Source organism: Nyctereutes procyonoides, unplaced genomic scaffold, assembly GCF_905146905.1.
Source record: "Nyctereutes procyonoides isolate TBG_1078 unplaced genomic scaffold, NYPRO_anot_genome, whole genome shotgun sequence".
Lineage (NCBI taxonomy): Eukaryota > Metazoa > Chordata > Mammalia > Carnivora > Canidae > Nyctereutes > Nyctereutes procyonoides.
Genome location: NW_026575135.1, coordinates 40,574,485 through 40,592,561, shown reverse-complemented (window position 1 = coordinate 40,592,561; position 18,077 = coordinate 40,574,485). Strand labels below are relative to the sequence as shown.

The following is an 18,077-nucleotide window of genomic DNA, read 5'->3' as shown; positions in this document are numbered from 1 at the left end:
CAGAGGCCTAAGGCTTTCTTACTTACTCCCATACATAATAGCCTTCAATAAACCACTGCTAAACTTCACACAATATTTTACAACACACACAAAAATACTTTTTTCTTCAATTTGAAAGGAATGCTTTAACTCCCTCAATACATTTAAATAACATTTTGGTAAAAACTATGATCAATCCTTTCTAGAAAGAATTATAAATAGTTCTTACTTTTTCCTCCCTAGGCTAAAGGTATTTAACAGTTAATTATCCATAAAATAAACTCCCCTGTGATAATCTGAAATTGGGAACTTTAGATACTTTAGATAGTAGCCTAGTGAAAAAAGAGTTCTTTTTAAAGGGGCTAAGATATCCTCTAATGAGAGACAAGGAAGCAGGAAGAGAGAACAAGCCAAGCCCATCATTCTTCCTTATAAACGGCTGGTGAAAAAAACAAGACCAAACAGACTTGGCCCTTCTGTCCTCACAAGTCTCAATCCTCTTCCCTCTTCAGCTCTCACAGACAATCAACCATTAAGGTCTAAATAAATAAATCCTAAAAATGTTCATTTTACAGTTATGGTTCAGATGTTATAACCTTCTTCTACACAATTAATGCATTTTAATGGTAAGTTATATGGATTTAGAAAATGAGAGACAATCACTTGTATAAACTAAATGTAAGGGTCCTTATCGTAATAAAGTGGTTGGTTTCTACTGGGAAGCTGTCTCTTTTAACTCTCCTTTATAAATCCTGACAACTTAGCAAAACTGGGTCAGGTACCCTGCCTCTACTCTCTTAACTAAAACTAAATCAAATAATTTACCACACGGTTCTAAAGTGACTTGATTACTTGTTAAGTCTGTCACACTTGACAGGCAGGCATGGTGCCTTGTTTAACTGCAAAATGCCCAGAGCCTGTCATAGCATCTGGAATGCAACAGCTGCTCCAGAAATATTTGCTGAGTAAATGAGTAGTGACCCTGGGAGAACAGTCTATTTAAAATATCATACTTTGTTTTGAATTAAGAGATTAGGAACATTTTGACTAAATACTTCTCTTGCACATACCAAAGTTACACATACATGAAGGTGTAAACACACATACATACATTCTCTCTCTCTCTCTCTCTCTCTCTCTCTCTCTCTCTCTCTCTCTCCTCAGTAATGAATGGGCACAGCACTCAGAAGAAGGAGGAAATACTGAACCTGGACTGTGGGGGTGGGAGCATTTACATAAGAGATAATCAGGCAAATTAGCATAAAAGATTTATCAAAAAGACTAACTTGGAAAACAATTTTATCCAATAAAGTTAATCTACAATGAAATGACAATGTTAATCTACAATGATCATGACAACAAAGAATTTCTTGAAATAAAACCTCGCTAGAGAACTTAGTTATGATATATTTTGTGTATGCATACATAATTTCAAACAGTTCATTTTTTTCTTCAAGAAATTGGTTTTGTTCTTTCAAACAGAATTTCATTATTTTAACTCAGGGCCAATGTTGGTTATACCTCCAAATATCAGTCTCTGAATCAAGATATATAATGTCACCATGCACTAAAGAAAAAAATTATGGATGAAATGGGACATATGAGAAAGAAATGCTTTAACAACAAACACATTTTACTTTCATATTCGGTCAAGTGACCAATGTAAAGATGATTATTCCCTTATTAAAGAGGATGGAACAAGTGAAGAACTTTGGCAAAGAAAGCTCACTAGAGGGTACCTCTACTATTCTATCTCCAGGTTTCAAGGTTCCATTTTTGCCAGCTGGACTATCGTCAAGAACATGTTTGATGAAAATGCCCCTCATCACTTCACCGTTGCTTAGACGACTCCCCATGCCTCTTCCACCAACAATGCTGATGCCCAAGGATTTGCTTGGTTCTCTCCAAAGTTCAACTCTATAAAGAAAAAAAAAAATAACTCTTGTAAGAAAGCTTCTATGGGATAAGCTTAATAACACCAGGTTTTGCAATGATTTTTGGATAGGACACCAAAAACATAGGCAACAAAAGACAATTAGACTTCAACAAAATTAAAAGTTTTTGTTAATAAAAAAATACTATCAATAAAGTGAAAAGGCAACTCACAGAATGTGAGAAAATATTTGAAAAACACTTTATGGAACAGGGATTAATATTCAGAATATAAAGAGAACACCAAAAATCAATATTAACAAATAAAAAATCTGATTTTAAAATGGGCAGAGGAATTACATAGACATTTCTCCAAAAGGTGGAAGCAACCCAAGTGTCCATCTAAAGATGACTGGATAAACAAAATGGCATATATATGTAATATGACTTAGCCTTAGAAAGGGAGAAAATTCTGATACATGTTACAACACAGATGAACCTTGAAAACATTAAGTGAAATAAGCCAGTTACATGAAATAAAGGACAAAAACAATACAACTGAACTTAAATACCTAGAATAGTCAAATCCATAGAGACAGAAAGGAGAATGGTAAAAAGTTTCTTGAGACAAATGAAAATGGAAACACAACATAGTAGAACTTATGAAACAAAAGCAATTCTGAGAGGGAAATTCATAGCATATATCACAACATTTAGAGACTAGAAAGATTCCAAAGAAGCAACCTAATTCTATCCCTTAAGGAACTAAAAAAAAAAAAAAAAAAAGAAATGACTCCAAATTCAGCAGAAGGAAAGTGAGAGTAAAGATGACAGCAGAAATAAATGGAGAACAGACAAGTAAAAAAAAAAGATTAACCAAATCAGGAGTTTATTCTTTGAAAAGATAAGAAAAACTGATAGACCCTTAGCTACACTAACCAAATAAAAAGGGGCCAAATCGAAAAAATTATGAATGAAAAATAAGGTATCACAATTGATATCACAGAAGTTCAAAGGATAAGAGGCTATTATGAACAACTATACACCAACAAACAGGACAACCTAGAAGAAATGGAGTAATTCTTAGAAACATACAACTTCCAGACACTGAAGAGGAAGAAATAGAAAATCTGAATTGATCAATTACTAGTAAGGAGTTGGAATCAGTAACCAACAAAGAAATCAAAGAAAAGTTCAGAACCAGATGGCTTCACTCGTAAATTTTACTAATCACTTAAAGAATAAACACCAATCTTTCTAAAATACTTCCAAAAATCAAAGATGAAGGAACACCCAAACTCACTGTAGAAGATTATCCTCATACCAAAACCAGAAAAGGTCACTATTAGAAAAGAAAACTACAGTAGACAATATCGTAATACCGCTGAGTGAATCTGTATGCAAAAATTCTCAATTGAATACCAGCAAATTTATTTCTACAGCTCATTAAAAGGACCACTCACCATGGTTAAGCAGGATTTATCCCTGGGATGCAGGAATGGTACAACTTAGGCAAATCAAGCAATGTGATAAATCACATTACAAGAACAAAATAAAAGAATCATATCAGCATTTCAATAAAGAAAAAAAGCATTTGACAAAATCTGACATCAGTTCATGATAAAACTCTTAACAAATTAGGCATAGAAGGAACATATCTCAACATTATAAAGACCATATATAGCAAGACTACAGCTAACATCATACTCAATAGTGTGAAAGGATTAAAGCTTTTCCTCTAAGATTAGGAAGAAGACAAAGGTGCCCACTTTCATCACACCTATTCAACATAGTATTGGAAAGCCTAGCCAGAGCAATCAGGCAAGAAAAATAAATATAAAAAGTATCAGAACTGAAGGAAGAAGTAAAATTGTCTCTATTTATAGATAACATAATTTCATATATAAAAAAATCCTAAAACTCAGCTAAAAGACTGTAAGATATAATCAATGAACTCAATAAAGTTGTGGGATACAAAATTAACATTTAAAAATAAGTAGCATTTCTCTACATAAACGATAAAGTTTCTGGAAAAAACTGATCTCATTTACAGTAGTATCAAAAATAATAAAATAGTAATACACTTAAGGAAGTGAAATATCTCTCCTATGAAAACAACACACTGATAAAATAAATCAGAGAAGACAGAAATAAATGGAAAATATCCTGTGTTCATGGATTGGAAGAATATTGCTAAAACGTGAATACTATCAAAAGCCATCTACGGATACAATGCAATTCCAATCAAGATTCCAAAGGTATTTTTATTTTATTTTATTTTATTTTATTTTATTTTATTTTATTTTATTTTATTTTATTTTATTTTTAAGATATTATTTATTTATTCATGAGAGACACAGAGAGAGAGCAAGGCAGAGACACAGGCAGAGGGAGAAGCAGGCTCCATGCAGGGAGCCTGATGTGGGACTCGATCCAGGGATCACGCCCTGCGCCGAAGGCAAACGCTAAACCGGGCTGCCCCCAAAGGTATTTTTAAAGAAATAGAAAAAGTATTGCCAAAATTTATACAGAAACACGAAAGATTCTTAATAGTGAAAGAAATCTCAAGGGAAAAAAAAAAGAACAAAGCAGGAGACGTCAGTCTTCCTGATTTCAAGCTATTCTACAAAGTTACAGTCATCAAGACAGTATAGTACTGGCATAAAACAGACACAAAGACCAATGGACAGAATCAAGAGCTCAGAAATAAACCCAAGAATATAAGTAAAATAATATTTAACAAAGAAGACAAGAATACTCAATGGAGAAAAGATAGTCTCTTCAATAAACAGTTTTCAGGTAACTCAATATTTACATGGAAAGGAATGAAGGTAACCCATATTTTACACTACTCACAGAAATTAACTTGGATTAAGGACTTAAATATAAGACCTGAAACTTACTGTGATAATCTTTCTATAATATATGTAAAATCAAAGCAACATGTTATATGCTTTAAACTTTTACAGTGATGTATGTTCATTATTTCTCAATAAAATGGGAAAAAAGAAAGTAGAATGATGGTTGTCATCAAATGGAGGAGCAAAGATGGGGGGTTATTATTAAATATTTAATGGGTACAGATTTTTAGTTTTGTAAGATGATGTATGTGTTCTGGAGGATGGATGGTAGTGATGGTTGCACAGCAACGTGAATGTGCTTAATGCCACTGATTTGCATACTTTAAAATGGTTCACATGGTCAAAAATTATGCCTAAATTTTTAAAAACTCACTGTAATAAAATGTGATAGAAGTTAATTTTTGCCAATTTTGTCAATTTATTAAGTTTTAATCAGTGGTAAAACAAAACTATTTTAAATAGTTTCCCAATTATGTGTTTTCTAGGGTCTGATCAACACTAATGTATTCCTGAAGCGATTGGTTACGAGTAAATACTAGACTCACACTCCAGGCTAGGACGTGGACCAATATAAAAGCACCATTTTTCCAGGAGCTCTATTATGGCAGACATTAAATAATCAAAAAATTCAACTACTCTTGAACATATGGTAATGTCTAAGCTTGGAAATCAAATCAAGGAAAAAACATTCCTGCACACATTATGTCAGAAACTGATCTTTACAGAAGTCTTCTTTGCCAAGGCAGACCTGGGAACTAATGGTCAGGGCATGGAAAGCCGTGGCTGACGATATTCTGCATGATCTGATCCTACCACCATCTCCCTAAACTCATCTCCCATAATTCTCTGCCTTCTTCTTTCCACTCCAACTATCACAGCAACTTCTTCTTCTTCTTCTTCTTCTTCTTCTTTTTTTTTTTTAGCATCTTCTTGTTATTCCTTAAGTTCATCAGGCATGTTCTCCTGGTTTGGGGCTTGGTGCTTGCTACTGCCTCTGCCTTGAATGCACTTCCTCTACCCAAGTAATACACATGGACACTCATATTTAATAACTGCATATAGCTCTGAAGAGCTATGAATGCATTAACTTCACGTCTTATGAAAAGACTAGGTTATATGACTAAGGTCATTTGCAGTGAGGCGTCTGGCTGAGAGTAAAAGAGTAGAGACACTTAGCAAAGAGATCTGAGGAAATGAGACTATAATCTGCTCTGTGCTGCAGGAAGGGAGACAATGTTGGACATTAAACAGGAGAAGAAAGTATAGTCCAAACATGCCTCCATGTGAGGAGCTCCCAGAAGAGAGGAAAAGATTGAAGTAAGGATTACTGTGGGGTGAGGGATGTTCCAGTAAGAAAAGGCCAGGGATAAAAGAGTACCAGGGGTGGAGGGAGATGAAAATCCTGGTCAGATGGAGGCACCTGAGTTCAGCATATTTTCCCTTATTAAAAATCTGTAATCTACTCTTATCTGTTTGGTTTGAAAGGATATCACCATGTTCCTGAATCTTAACAATGTTTGCATGAATAGTCTAAACTAGTTAAAATCATATTCAACATTTTCTCCACTCTGTGAATTCTGTGAAAGACAAGAACCAAAATCCTTCCTTGTTTCTTAAAGCAGTTCCTAAGATAACATGGCAAAGCAAAGAAGTCAGTAAATTGAGCCATTTGTAGTAAACATTTAAGAATTCAGAATACATACATGGGACTACTTAACCCTCCTAAAAAGGGGAAAAAAATAAAAGAATGAAAGAAAATGTCTCCTAGGATTCTTTGCAATTAGGGTGAATTGGAAAGTGGTTCTTATAATTTCTTAAATAATAAATAATAGCAGCAAATACTCCTTAAGAGCTTATCATGTGCTCAGCATTATTCTCTAGGTGAGTTCCACAGTCTTTCATTTAATTCTCACACCATTCCTAATAAGAGATGGATACTCTTATTAGCCCCATTTTACAAAGGGAAGAGGCACAGAGTTTAAACCACCTTTGGATAATAGCTCTGTACACCTACATAGGGTCTGGCCGAGAGCAAAGTGCTTTCAAATACAGTGTACTCTCTAGAAGAAAGACTGTGACTCCTTAAACACAAAAACAGAGCTGCTAAAGTGACCACAGTGCTGAGGAACCAGACTCACTCACTGAACAAAACATGGTAAACATTCCATGGGCAGAAAAAGGAGACCTATAAAAGAAAAATTCTATAGAACATGTCCAAAGCAAGTTGTATGGCAAAACGGCCGCCTTTCTTGAACCCTATACACAGGCTTATAAGGAATGAAATTCATAAAAGCAAAGTAAAAGAGCTCTGAGGCCAGCCAGGCTGCTTGAGCTCTGAACGGATTCCTTGGGTTCATGTCCTGATTTTTGCTACTTAATAATTGTGTGACCCTCTACAACTTAATTTAGTCTCTCTCTTCCGTTCCTCAGCTATGAAATGGAACTGGTCTCTCTCTATTGGAGTTCACTGTGAAGATTAAATTAATGAATGTATGCAAAGTGCAAAATGAAGCTTTGGCATATAGTGAGCAAACAATCTCTTATTACTCTCATTATGATGACTGGGATTATTATTACTGAAGCAATGTAAGCAAGATATGAAATTCAATCCACATGAGAAGTGAGAAACTGTGCACCCCACCACCTTAATCCTGCTTTGCGTATACATTGTTTATTAAGACCAGATACCATTTTCTAACTATCAGATTGACAAAAACTTGTTTCAATGATCATATGATGTGGTGACAAGGATGTGGGGAAAAAGGGAACTTCCATATTTTGAGAACTGAAGTAGAAATTGGAACAGCCACCTTTAAAACCAAGTTGACAACTTCTGATCAAGTAAATAATACATTTAAATCTGTGAGCCAACAATTCCTCTTATGGGTACATGCCCAGATAAATTCTCATACACATACATAAGGAAATAAATATATTTACTGCATAAAATCATTACAGAAGTGAGTAAATGTTAAGTACTCAAATATTGGCCTGGGAATAAATGGTGTATATTCATATATTGAAAATCACTGCAACAATTACACTGAATGAAGTATCAACATGATAGATGTTCAAAACACCTGACAGAGAGAAAAGTAACAGGCTAGAAAATGATATATACAGTATTGCTACCAATTCTGTAAATGAAAATCACAGGCAAAATAAGAATAACAGCTTATTTATGATCTTAAAATCTATGCTTTGCTAAAAAATATTCTCTATTTCCACACAAAGTAAACTTCTTTTAACAATATAAATGAGTGTCCTATCATGTCCCATGTTGTCAAGCACATTCATAACACTTGCTCATTTACTAACAGTCTGTTTATTTTGGTAAGCTCTTCATACATTTCTGTGAACTTTTCCCAAAGAAGTACCCTTTGTTAGTGAGTTCCAGTATCTTCTTTAAGATTTCTGGAAGTTCCAGACATATTCTCTCTATAAGGTAGTTACCACCTTTAGAGATATCTCAGGCTGATGTGAAAACTAAAATTGAGGCTAAAAGTATAAAAATCTTCCAGTTCAGAAGCTACACCCAGCTTTTTCCTAACAATAAAATTTCAAAGTGATTCCTGTGTCCAACATTTTCAAAATATTTGCTTAGTTATTAGTGATGTGGTGATTATCGACCAGGCCAACCACTGACTTGAGAGCTCACTCTGCATTAAGAACCATGCTAAAAGTTTTACATGCATTATCACATTGAGTTTTCCAAATTTAAGATTCTATTATTAATCTCATTTTACAGATGAAGTAACAGACCTAGCAAAGATGAAGAAATTTATTTTAAAAAGCGTCAAAGTTAGAATTCTAATATGGCTCTTATGGACTCCAAACATTTTGCATATTGTCTTCTAAAATCTACTTTTTCTCCAACAGCATTATTAAAGCTGACAAACCTTTTTTTTTTGCCTGTGATTACTGTCCTCCAACTAAATTAAACTAAAGTTTATCACTATGATCATCATCTACAAAATAATTTCATCTAACTTACTTTTTTCTTTATCTTCATATAAATAAGAAACAACATAATCTATTTTCTGCCACAGGTTCAGAATTTATATTCATTCACAGTGCAAGTGATGATGTAGAGAGACCTTGATTTCTTTAAGAAGGCTAAATAGCTTTTTAAAGAATTCCAATCAAAAAGTCATTTTATTTTTTTAAAAGATTTTATTCATTTATTCATGAGAGACAGAGAGAGAGAGAGAGAGAGAGAGAGAGAGAGGCAGAGACAGGCAGAGGGAAAAGCAGGCTCCATGCAGCGAGCCTGATGTGGGACTCAATCCCGTCTCCAGGATCACGCCCTGGGCCGAAGGTAGGCGCTATATCACTGAGCCACCCAGGGATCCCCAAAAAGTCATTTTAAATGGCTATAAATGCTTACTGTTTTTTGTGAAAGCAACATAAAATGTTTTCTATACTTTGAATAGGGTTCACCCTAAAAATGTTTAAATGTAAGCAAGGAAAATCATCAAACTCTATTACATCTCTGCAGAGTAGAAATTTTTCTCTCTTGAGTATTTTATGTATTCATTGTAGAATACATATTAAGTGTTTCCTAAGAGCAAGAAACCATTATGATGGTTACCTGTAGATCTGTTTAGAGGGGATATCCATTGATGACTAAAATTCTACACTTAATGCAAAATACCTTATGTATTTTTTAATTATTTTGTGTCTCTCTATATCTTGCCTGTCCAAGTATATTATACTTCCTTGAGGGCAGGATTTAGGTCTTATACTTCTCTGTTATTCACAAAACCATCTGCATCCATAATCAGGACTCAATAAATTCCTATTAAACTGAATTTGATTTTACTCAGCATGAACACAAAAATATGCCTTAGTTGATGCATAGTGATATATCTGAACATATTTAGGAAAGCTATCTTTTATACTATAAATGAAATTGGTTCCAGACAGAGTATGGGTTAAAATAACTGCAGGCTGTGATAACAAGCTGCTTAAACACACACACACACACACACACACACACACACGTGTTTTGAATATATATGCTACAAATGCTAGAGAAAATTTAAATTAACATTTGGTGGTATACCTAAGATTGAACTCTATAGAAAATATTATCCATTCCAAGTACTTATGCATAATTTTCTCTAGTTAATTTTATTTAGTCCCTTCTTTGTGCCAAATTCATATATACATGTTAGTTTAGACCTTGTATAATAACACATTGTCTTATCCACCGCACACCTGAAGAAATGGAGGGTAGGGATATTAAAACTTAGCTTTGCCCTATGTCACAGTAGCAAGTCATAATCCAGTACATGAAACCACACCGCCCTATCTTTAAACACTTACTAGGCAGAAGACAGAAATAGTCCTTACCGCCTGGGCTGGTTCCAATTACTGTATGCTGCATTTTGAAGCTCACTTTCTTCTCCCTCTCCTTCTTCTCGCTCTGGTAGTTCTGGAATGTCTCTGTCAAAAATTTACACAGTGAATACTCCAAAGTCCTAGTAAAACCATGCAAGTTTTTCTTATATATATATATTACCGATTTGGTAAAAATGCAGAACTACTTTATATTTTCACCATACTTGGCCAATTTCACATTAAGGGGGGGAAAGAAAACCTGATCAAATGAAAATAAAAACCTTACATCAGAATCAGTCTAACATAATTTAGTCTGGAGATACAGCTGAATAGTAAGGTTGTTCGGTAGTCTGTTTCCTTCCCAAGGAAACATGGAAGAATAAGGAAAAGGAACAAGAAGGGGATAAAATACCCGCATTTTAAGGAAAAATCTTCAACAAGTATTTCTTAAACACAACATATTAAAAGACAGAAGAACCATGTGGGTTATAAGTTTGTACAACCCTGATTGATCTCTGCCTTGAAAGAACTTATCATCAAGTGAGGCAGAAATTTAGCATCTCTGCTTCCTAAGGATGGGCCAACGTCTTCCCTTCAGGAAAGACAGAAAATGCTGAAATTCCAGCTTCAGTCCATCCAGAGGGGACACACAGAATACTTCTTTCAGGAAGCAGTTAACAATATCCTGTATTCAAGGTCACTTTCCAATTTCTGTAGGAATTCAGATTTTGCCAAATGCCAGGCATGTAACAAAATGTGTCCAGTCTGTTAACTAATTGTAAAATAAACTATAAATAACCATATTGTTAAATGTCTTGTTTTTCTGAAGGTATACTCTGCATCAATGAGTGACACTGTAAGGACAACAGAGGATGCTTAAGTCAATCCTGGTGTGTACCTTTGCTGTTAGTTAAACTTGGTTTTCTAAAGATGTCTTTTGAAAGTAAAGAAGGCTATAAAATTATGATTTAATAAATGTTTTCAACTGATTTTTATAGGAATTGAATAATCTAAAGAAAGTATACACTCAAGTTAGGTCCATTCTCCAGTGACAGGAATACTGAACTCTGTCAACCTTTAGAGTGAAGATGGGATGAGAAGTCACAAAATCCAGCAATTCATCTGTGTTTGAATATGTTTCACAACATCTTTGGAAAGCAACAAACTGTCCAGGCTCTCTTTGAATGTGTCCTTCTTCCTTTGACCTAAATATTAGACTTTTGCTTTTCAACCATTCAGAGGAAATCTATCTGCTGAGCTATACCACCCACTATTTCATGTTTAAATTCCTCTCCGGTACAAAGTGAGGAACAAGGTTCTGAATGAGGCTGGAACCCAAGAGTTGAAGCATGACCGTGGGACAAGACTTCTGGGAAGAGATCCAAAAAAGGGGTTTTATTTTATTTTATTTTTTCCAAAAAAGGGGATTAAAAAGGATGTTAAGAAGCAGAGTGAGGACGAGATAAATTGAGGGAAGCTGCCCTCCAGAAGATGAGGGCAGAGAGGTGAACACTAGGACAACCTTCGGGAAACACAGCTGGAGGGAACAGGACAAAAGAAGGTCTGGAATACAGACAGCAATGAGGACTTAAGAGTGAGTTCCTAGAATATGCAGTGATAGTCATAGAGAAAGGGCAGTTCTCATCTACCAAGTCCAAGCTGAGGCAGCTACTCAGAGAGACTCTCAGATACACTGGATCACAAGTTTCTGTCTTTGTAACTATGAGAAGACTCATATCCTGAATCCTCTGATACAAAAACTCCATTTTCTTCAAATGATTCTAGAACCCATGAATCCTCTCATCAACCCAGATAAGCTCCTGTAAATGTGTTGATCATCCCTTATCCAACTCATAATGTGGTTTACAGGACTCAAGTGTTGTGTGCTCCAAAGAGCAAAATGGATCAGTTCTCTTCTCCTGAACTCTAACTGCCTAAGAACAAGTAAGACTTCTTTGCACCCATTTGACTGTTGACTACCAATGACATTTCTATCAGCTCTAATAACTCACTCTACACATCTGCATTAATATACCAGACATTGGCACAAAGTAACACAGCAAAGTGACAGAGGTAAAATATGAATGGAGGCCTCAGCTTCCATACTATGCTGCCCCATATTTCTATACTGGGCTTGTGCATTTCTTTCTTTGAATCCAAAGGGTAAGAACATGGAACCTGACTGCTTATATTCTCATATTAGCTCTGCCAATTATTAGCCATGGAACCTGGACAATTTACTTAACCTCTCTGGTGTAGATTCCTCTTCTATAAAATGCAGATTGCTTTGTTTTGAGGACTGTTATACTAAAAGCAAATATACTTTCTCTGCAGTGAAGCAGGTGATCACAGCACTGTCCAGTCCAGGCCATTCTCCTTTCTATGCTAGGAGGGAGGCAGTGCTGAAGTAGCTGTTTCTCTAATTACTTTTGAGAGCTTTAGAACTTATATAGGAATACAATGTTACCTTGGCATAGTCTATGCTATTTGAAATATTTTAGGGGGATACTGAAATTACTGCTTTTATCAATTTGACAGGAAGCTACAATCATTTCATACCATTAAGCCTGAGACAGAAATTCCATGCTCAGAGAGGAGCATGGCTAAACTCTGTACTTGGTGAAGTGAATACTCCTTCTCCTGTATAATTCATGAGGACCCAAGGCCTGTAACATCTTTTCCCTTAAATACATAACATATCTTTCCCTTCCCCTAGCACTTTCCATATTACTGTAGTCATCAGCACTTTACAGAGGAAACAGTGATGCCATATCAAGATACCTGTGGAGTCATGGACATCAGGGTGTTCTGGGATGTTCCGACACCCTCTATGGAATGGTGGAATTCTTCTGAGAACACCCCAGGATGTTTGCAGAGCCATCTTTTCTCTAGCATGCTTAAGGAGAAATCTGGTACTCAGTTGCTAATGGAACTGAAAAAACAGGCCCAGGGCTGAGAGCATAAAATGCTTCATTCTTCATGGAAAAGCAATTTGACAGTATTTCTCTCCTTGTGCTGAACTCCGTTAGCAGTAGCATCAAAATTTAGTTCCTGCCTTTCTTAAGGGGGTAAAAAAAACCTTTACCTGCATTAACTATTCTTAATAAATTCTGCGTCAAAAGCTTTTAAAAAGCCATGCACTGTTTCCTACCATGCATGTATACACAGATGCTCAGCTCTCCAAAAAAGAAATAACCATTAAAAATGTATCTGAATCTACATGTATGTTAATAAAAAAATAAAATTTCTGAATGTTTGAAAACATTTATGAGAGGAAAAACATAATACAGTATCATACAAACTGTAGGCCTCAGTAAATTAATGAAATAATATTGAAATCTGAATTTTCAAAACTCAGTATGTTCAAAATACTAAACAGAGTGGTACAACTTAAAATGATTTTAATTTCTTGACTTGAATTTTCATGTATCTTCCACACTATATGATAATTTCTTTAAGGTTTTTTAAAATTTATTCATGAGAGACACAGAGAGAGAGGCAGAGACTTAGGCAGAGGGAGAAGCAGGCTCTCTGTGGGGAGCCTGCTGCAGGACTCAATCCCAGAACTCCAGGGTCATGACCTGAGCCAAAGGCAGATGCTCAACCACCGAGCCAACAAGACATCCCTATATGATAATTTCTTTTTTTTTTTAAATTTTTTTTTATTTATTTATGATAGTCACATAGAATGAGAGAGAGAGAGGCAGAGACACAGGCAGAGGGAGAAGCAGGCTCCATGCACCGGGAGCCCGATGTGGGATTCAATCCCGGGTCTCCAGGATCGCGCCCTGGGCCAAAGGCAGGCGCTAAACTGCTGCGCCACCCAGGAATCCCCTATATGATAATTTCTTAAGTAGTGGAGAGGTTGCAGTGAAACCTGCAGAAAAGTATTTTCTTTTTTAATCTTGAAAGAGAGAAAAGGAAATCATTCTTTTTCATTTCTAGTCCTCCTTGACTCTGGATCAAAACTCTTCTTTACAGCTTGCTGCATCATTTGCTCACTGCAGCAGGTTTACTGCTTCACTTACCTGCCAGTATATGAAGACAAAACATCCAATGCCATTACTCCTCCTGGCTGTTGCCCCAAACTGATTTTGAACTCTTCCAAATGTTCTGCAGGCACATAAGTAATTCTGGAACAGAATACAATCCGTGAGGAAAAAAAACAAAAAAACAAAAAAAAAAAGGAAAGCAAAGTCTTGCCTCACAGGAAAAGATTCCATAGCTCACAAATAAAACTATCTTGTCTCTTCTCTTCATCCCTGCTTTTTACAAAGCTCACTTAACCAGCTTATTCAGCAGAGAAAGGTTGGAAAGGTTAAAGCATCCCACAGGCAAAAATAACAGACTGAAGTTTAAATTTCTTACATTAAATTTTAAACAATTAAACTTTAAAATGCTGATAAATTATGTGTTTATCAATAATCACATGGAGGAAAAAAGCAGCCTTATTTCAATTTCCAAATGAGAAAACTAATAGCAATTTTTAGAAAGATCTATTAATCCTGGGGCACTTGAGTGGCTCAGGCAGTAAAGCATCTACCTGGGCTCCGGTCATGGTCTCAGGGTCCTGGGATGGAGACCCCCTCGTGAGGGCTCCCTGCTCAGCAGGGGGCCTGCTTCTCCTTCTCTCTCTCCCTCTGCCCCAAACCCTGCTCATGCTCTCTTCTCCCTTTCTCAAATAAATAAATAAATGAAATCTTAAGAAAAAAATATTAATCCTTAGAAAAATAACCATCGGTAATAACATTAATTTCATCCAAAGACTTTTGGGTTCCTTAGCAGGAACAAATTAGACATACAATACCAAAACACTACCACATTGCCTTACATTCTTCTGTAATACATAATAAATTATGGGTACTAGCAAGTATATAACAACTATATGTCAGCTCTATCAGGCTATGAACCCAAAAGTCTGAAGTTAAACCATCATAAATTTATGGGAAGACTCTCTTACAAATTTGTAGCAGCTCTATAATAAGTTATTTTGGTTTTAGAGAAAAGCCTGATGTTTACACTTGAGTGGTCACTTAGTAATTCAACGAGTACTGGCTGAATGCCTGTAATGTGGAAGGCACTAAGCAAGGTGGTGCTTGCTATAATGCTATAATGTTTAGAAACTGATATTTGAAAGTTCAAGTTTACTGTTGTCCTATAAAAGGCTGCATAACTTGATATACTTGTTAAGTAGGCTCTCCCAAGATCTTCAATTTATGGAAGAGTTAGGTAAGAGAAACACTGACTTACAAGTTGGTTCAGCACACTGTGCAACCAAAAAAAAGTATGTATCAAAATTACACAATATAAATATCATAAAGACTGTTAAACCAGTTATCCAAAACTTACCCACAGAGACAGTGACTACATAAAACCTTAGCAGTGGAGGGCACCGATAAAAGGACTGCCTTTTACATCATAATAAGATCAGAATTATACCAGTGGCATAATTTACGGAGTGAGGAAAATATAAAATTTCAGATATATTGGTTATTCCATAAAAAACATTCACTCTATGAGGTCCCTTACATTTGGAGTCAGAAGACACAACTCTATTTGCTCATCAAGAGTATAATGGGAGGGTAAATCACCACCACTGAATCTCCATATCCTTAGTCACAAGAAGGATGTCACTTTTCATGAGGCTATTAATAGAAAGCAGAGTAGCATAAAACACACAGACGGCAGTGCCTTACGAGGGCATCAGCTAGCCTGGTTACACCTGATCCCTCTGGCAGACTCTGTGGACCCCGGGGAGTCTCTTCATGACACTTTTACCTCAACGACCAAAAAATAAAGCAGAAAGCACAGTTGAGAGGGTTCAGGAGTAAAATGGGAGACAGAGTCGCATTCTAATTCTGGCCCTACTTAATTTATTCATCTATAAAAACACCTTCTCTCCCCTCACCCCGGCCCCCACCCCCCAAAAAAACCACCTTCTCTATGGTGTTAAAATACATTGAATAGTAAATTTGAATTTACCCCTTCCCCTCTTCCCAAAATAAGGAGTAAAAAATGTACAATACATTATGTCAGGAAGATTGATTCCATTTTATACAAAGATAAAGAAAGATAAACCTAAAAGTAAGAAGCCTACTCAAGAAAACTGGTATTGGGGTGCCTGGGTGGCTCAGTGAGTTAAAGATCTGCCTTTGGCTTAGGTCATGATCCCAAGGGTCCTGAGAAGGTACCCAAGCCTGTTCAGTGAGGAGTCTGCTTTTCCCTCTCCCTCTGCCTCTCCCCCTGCTTGTGCTGTTTCTCTTGCTCTCTAAAATAAATGAAAAAATAAAATCTTTAAAAAGATAGAAAACTGGTGTTATTTCTGAAGATACAATAAAGGTAAAATCATATAAATTAAAGCCAGGAAGAGGTGAGGGGGAAGCTAGAGTACACAAGCAAAGAGAATAATAATCAGTCCAAAGTATTATATTTTAAAAATGTTTTTAGAAGGAGAAAATGTTTCTATCCCAAACAAAACCAAAAATGAAATTTTCCTTCATATTTGCCCCAAATTTTTCCTCCATATTTGCCCCCAATTTTTCTTTTTATCAAGGGTAGGAGACAGGGAGTTTTACAAATATATTTCTGATAGTTTACATAACAGTAAGAAAGAGGAAAGAAAGAAGTTTTCACAAATATTAACCCCAATACAGACAGTGAGGACACCAGAACGAGATTCCCACAATGCAACAGCATGTGCAAAGCGAGTCAAATACCCACCTGGCCATAAGGCACACAAAACCTCCGCATCACAGAAAGGACACCAAAAATGAGTTATGAACTGAATAAATACACCCAAACAGCTTATTTGAGAACTGTATTAAATATTCTAAAACGTAAACTAACCTTTGGTTACAAATGGAGTGGAAGGAAGAAAGAATTGCATTAGTGATGTTGAAATGTGATCCGGCTGTTAATCCAGAAACCGCGCCTGCATGTGCAGGCAGGATCATTCCCCACAAAGAAGCCTGAAAGCTTAGTAGTTGGAAAACATGATTTTCAAATGAGTTCACAATCATCAGCGCAATGTGAAAATGTAACAATCTCATAGTTCTGTTGGGATTTACATTCTCATATAAATGAAGAAAAGAAAGCCAAAACGTATACACTGAGTCTATATCTGGATCTTTCCCTGCAATGGGAAGTTACAAAAGCATGAAATGGTTTTCACAGACAAGTTGTAACACACAGCCATAATGAGCTTTTGAATCACCAATACTCACACATAAAAGGGGGCTCGATCATCAGCAGGTGCTGTAGAAAATCTAGAATGTGAAGCATACGCCACGGCATCTTTTTACAATGGTGTTAACAAATGTCAATGTCTTGTGCGGAATGTGAGATGCATACATATGTAGTTAAAAGTGGGTGCTCCTGGTTGTTTTTTTTCCCCTTTCCACCTCCCTCCCCATCTACACCTCCCCCAGAAAAGCATCTGCTCTTCACTAGTGTCTATAGCAGTGATTATTAACAAGCATGGAAAAATGTAACTGCAATCAATCTTTTATTCCTTGATCAGGAATTCATCCCACACTTTAGGTTAAGGCAGGTGAATTCTGATTCAGCTCAGTAATTATCTGGCAGATGTTAGAAGCAGCTGCTGCTAAGCACAAAACCCTGGCTATTATTACAGAAATATAAGAGCTCCTGGCAAGGTGGAGTGAGAAGTGAAACAGAATGCATTCTGGTGAGGCTTCACATCTGGTTTTCCATACAAAATAATGAAACCTGGAACTTAAACTGGCTGTTCTTGAACTCCTGAAACTCAAATTATCTACCCAGGCACGCATGAATTCACACACAAAGTTCCTTGCTATCTATTGCAAACAGCAAAAAAGAAATTCAGTGCTTTGTCTTCAATAAGCATGCTTTTCTAAAACCAATCAGTTATGTAACTGAACCATTTCGTCTTTTTTTTTAAGCCCCCCAACCCCCAATACACTCCTCCACTACCATACCACAGTATGCTAGGTTAATAACAAGAGACAAAGAAGAGTTGTGGAGGGAGCCTAGATCCAGGTA

General features: G+C 36.1%; 1 protein-coding gene across 8 annotated transcripts in view; it reads right to left on the bottom strand.

The window, feature by feature from the left end:
* The window catches only part of MPDZ (multiple PDZ domain crumbs cell polarity complex component), a 161,045-nt gene that overhangs the window by 40,771 nt on the left and 102,197 nt on the right, over positions 1–18,077 (bottom strand). For all 8 annotated transcript variants that reach the window (XM_055301823.1, XM_055301824.1, XM_055301826.1 and 5 more), the window contains 3 exons: positions 14,084–14,188; positions 10,068–10,160; positions 1,719–1,896 (listed from right to left, as the gene is read on the bottom strand). In XM_055301823.1, the coding sequence (XP_055157798.1) occupies positions 1,719–1,896; positions 10,068–10,160; positions 14,084–14,188 (376 nt within the window). The remainder of the gene's footprint in view (positions 1–1,718; positions 1,897–10,067; positions 10,161–14,083; positions 14,189–18,077) is intronic.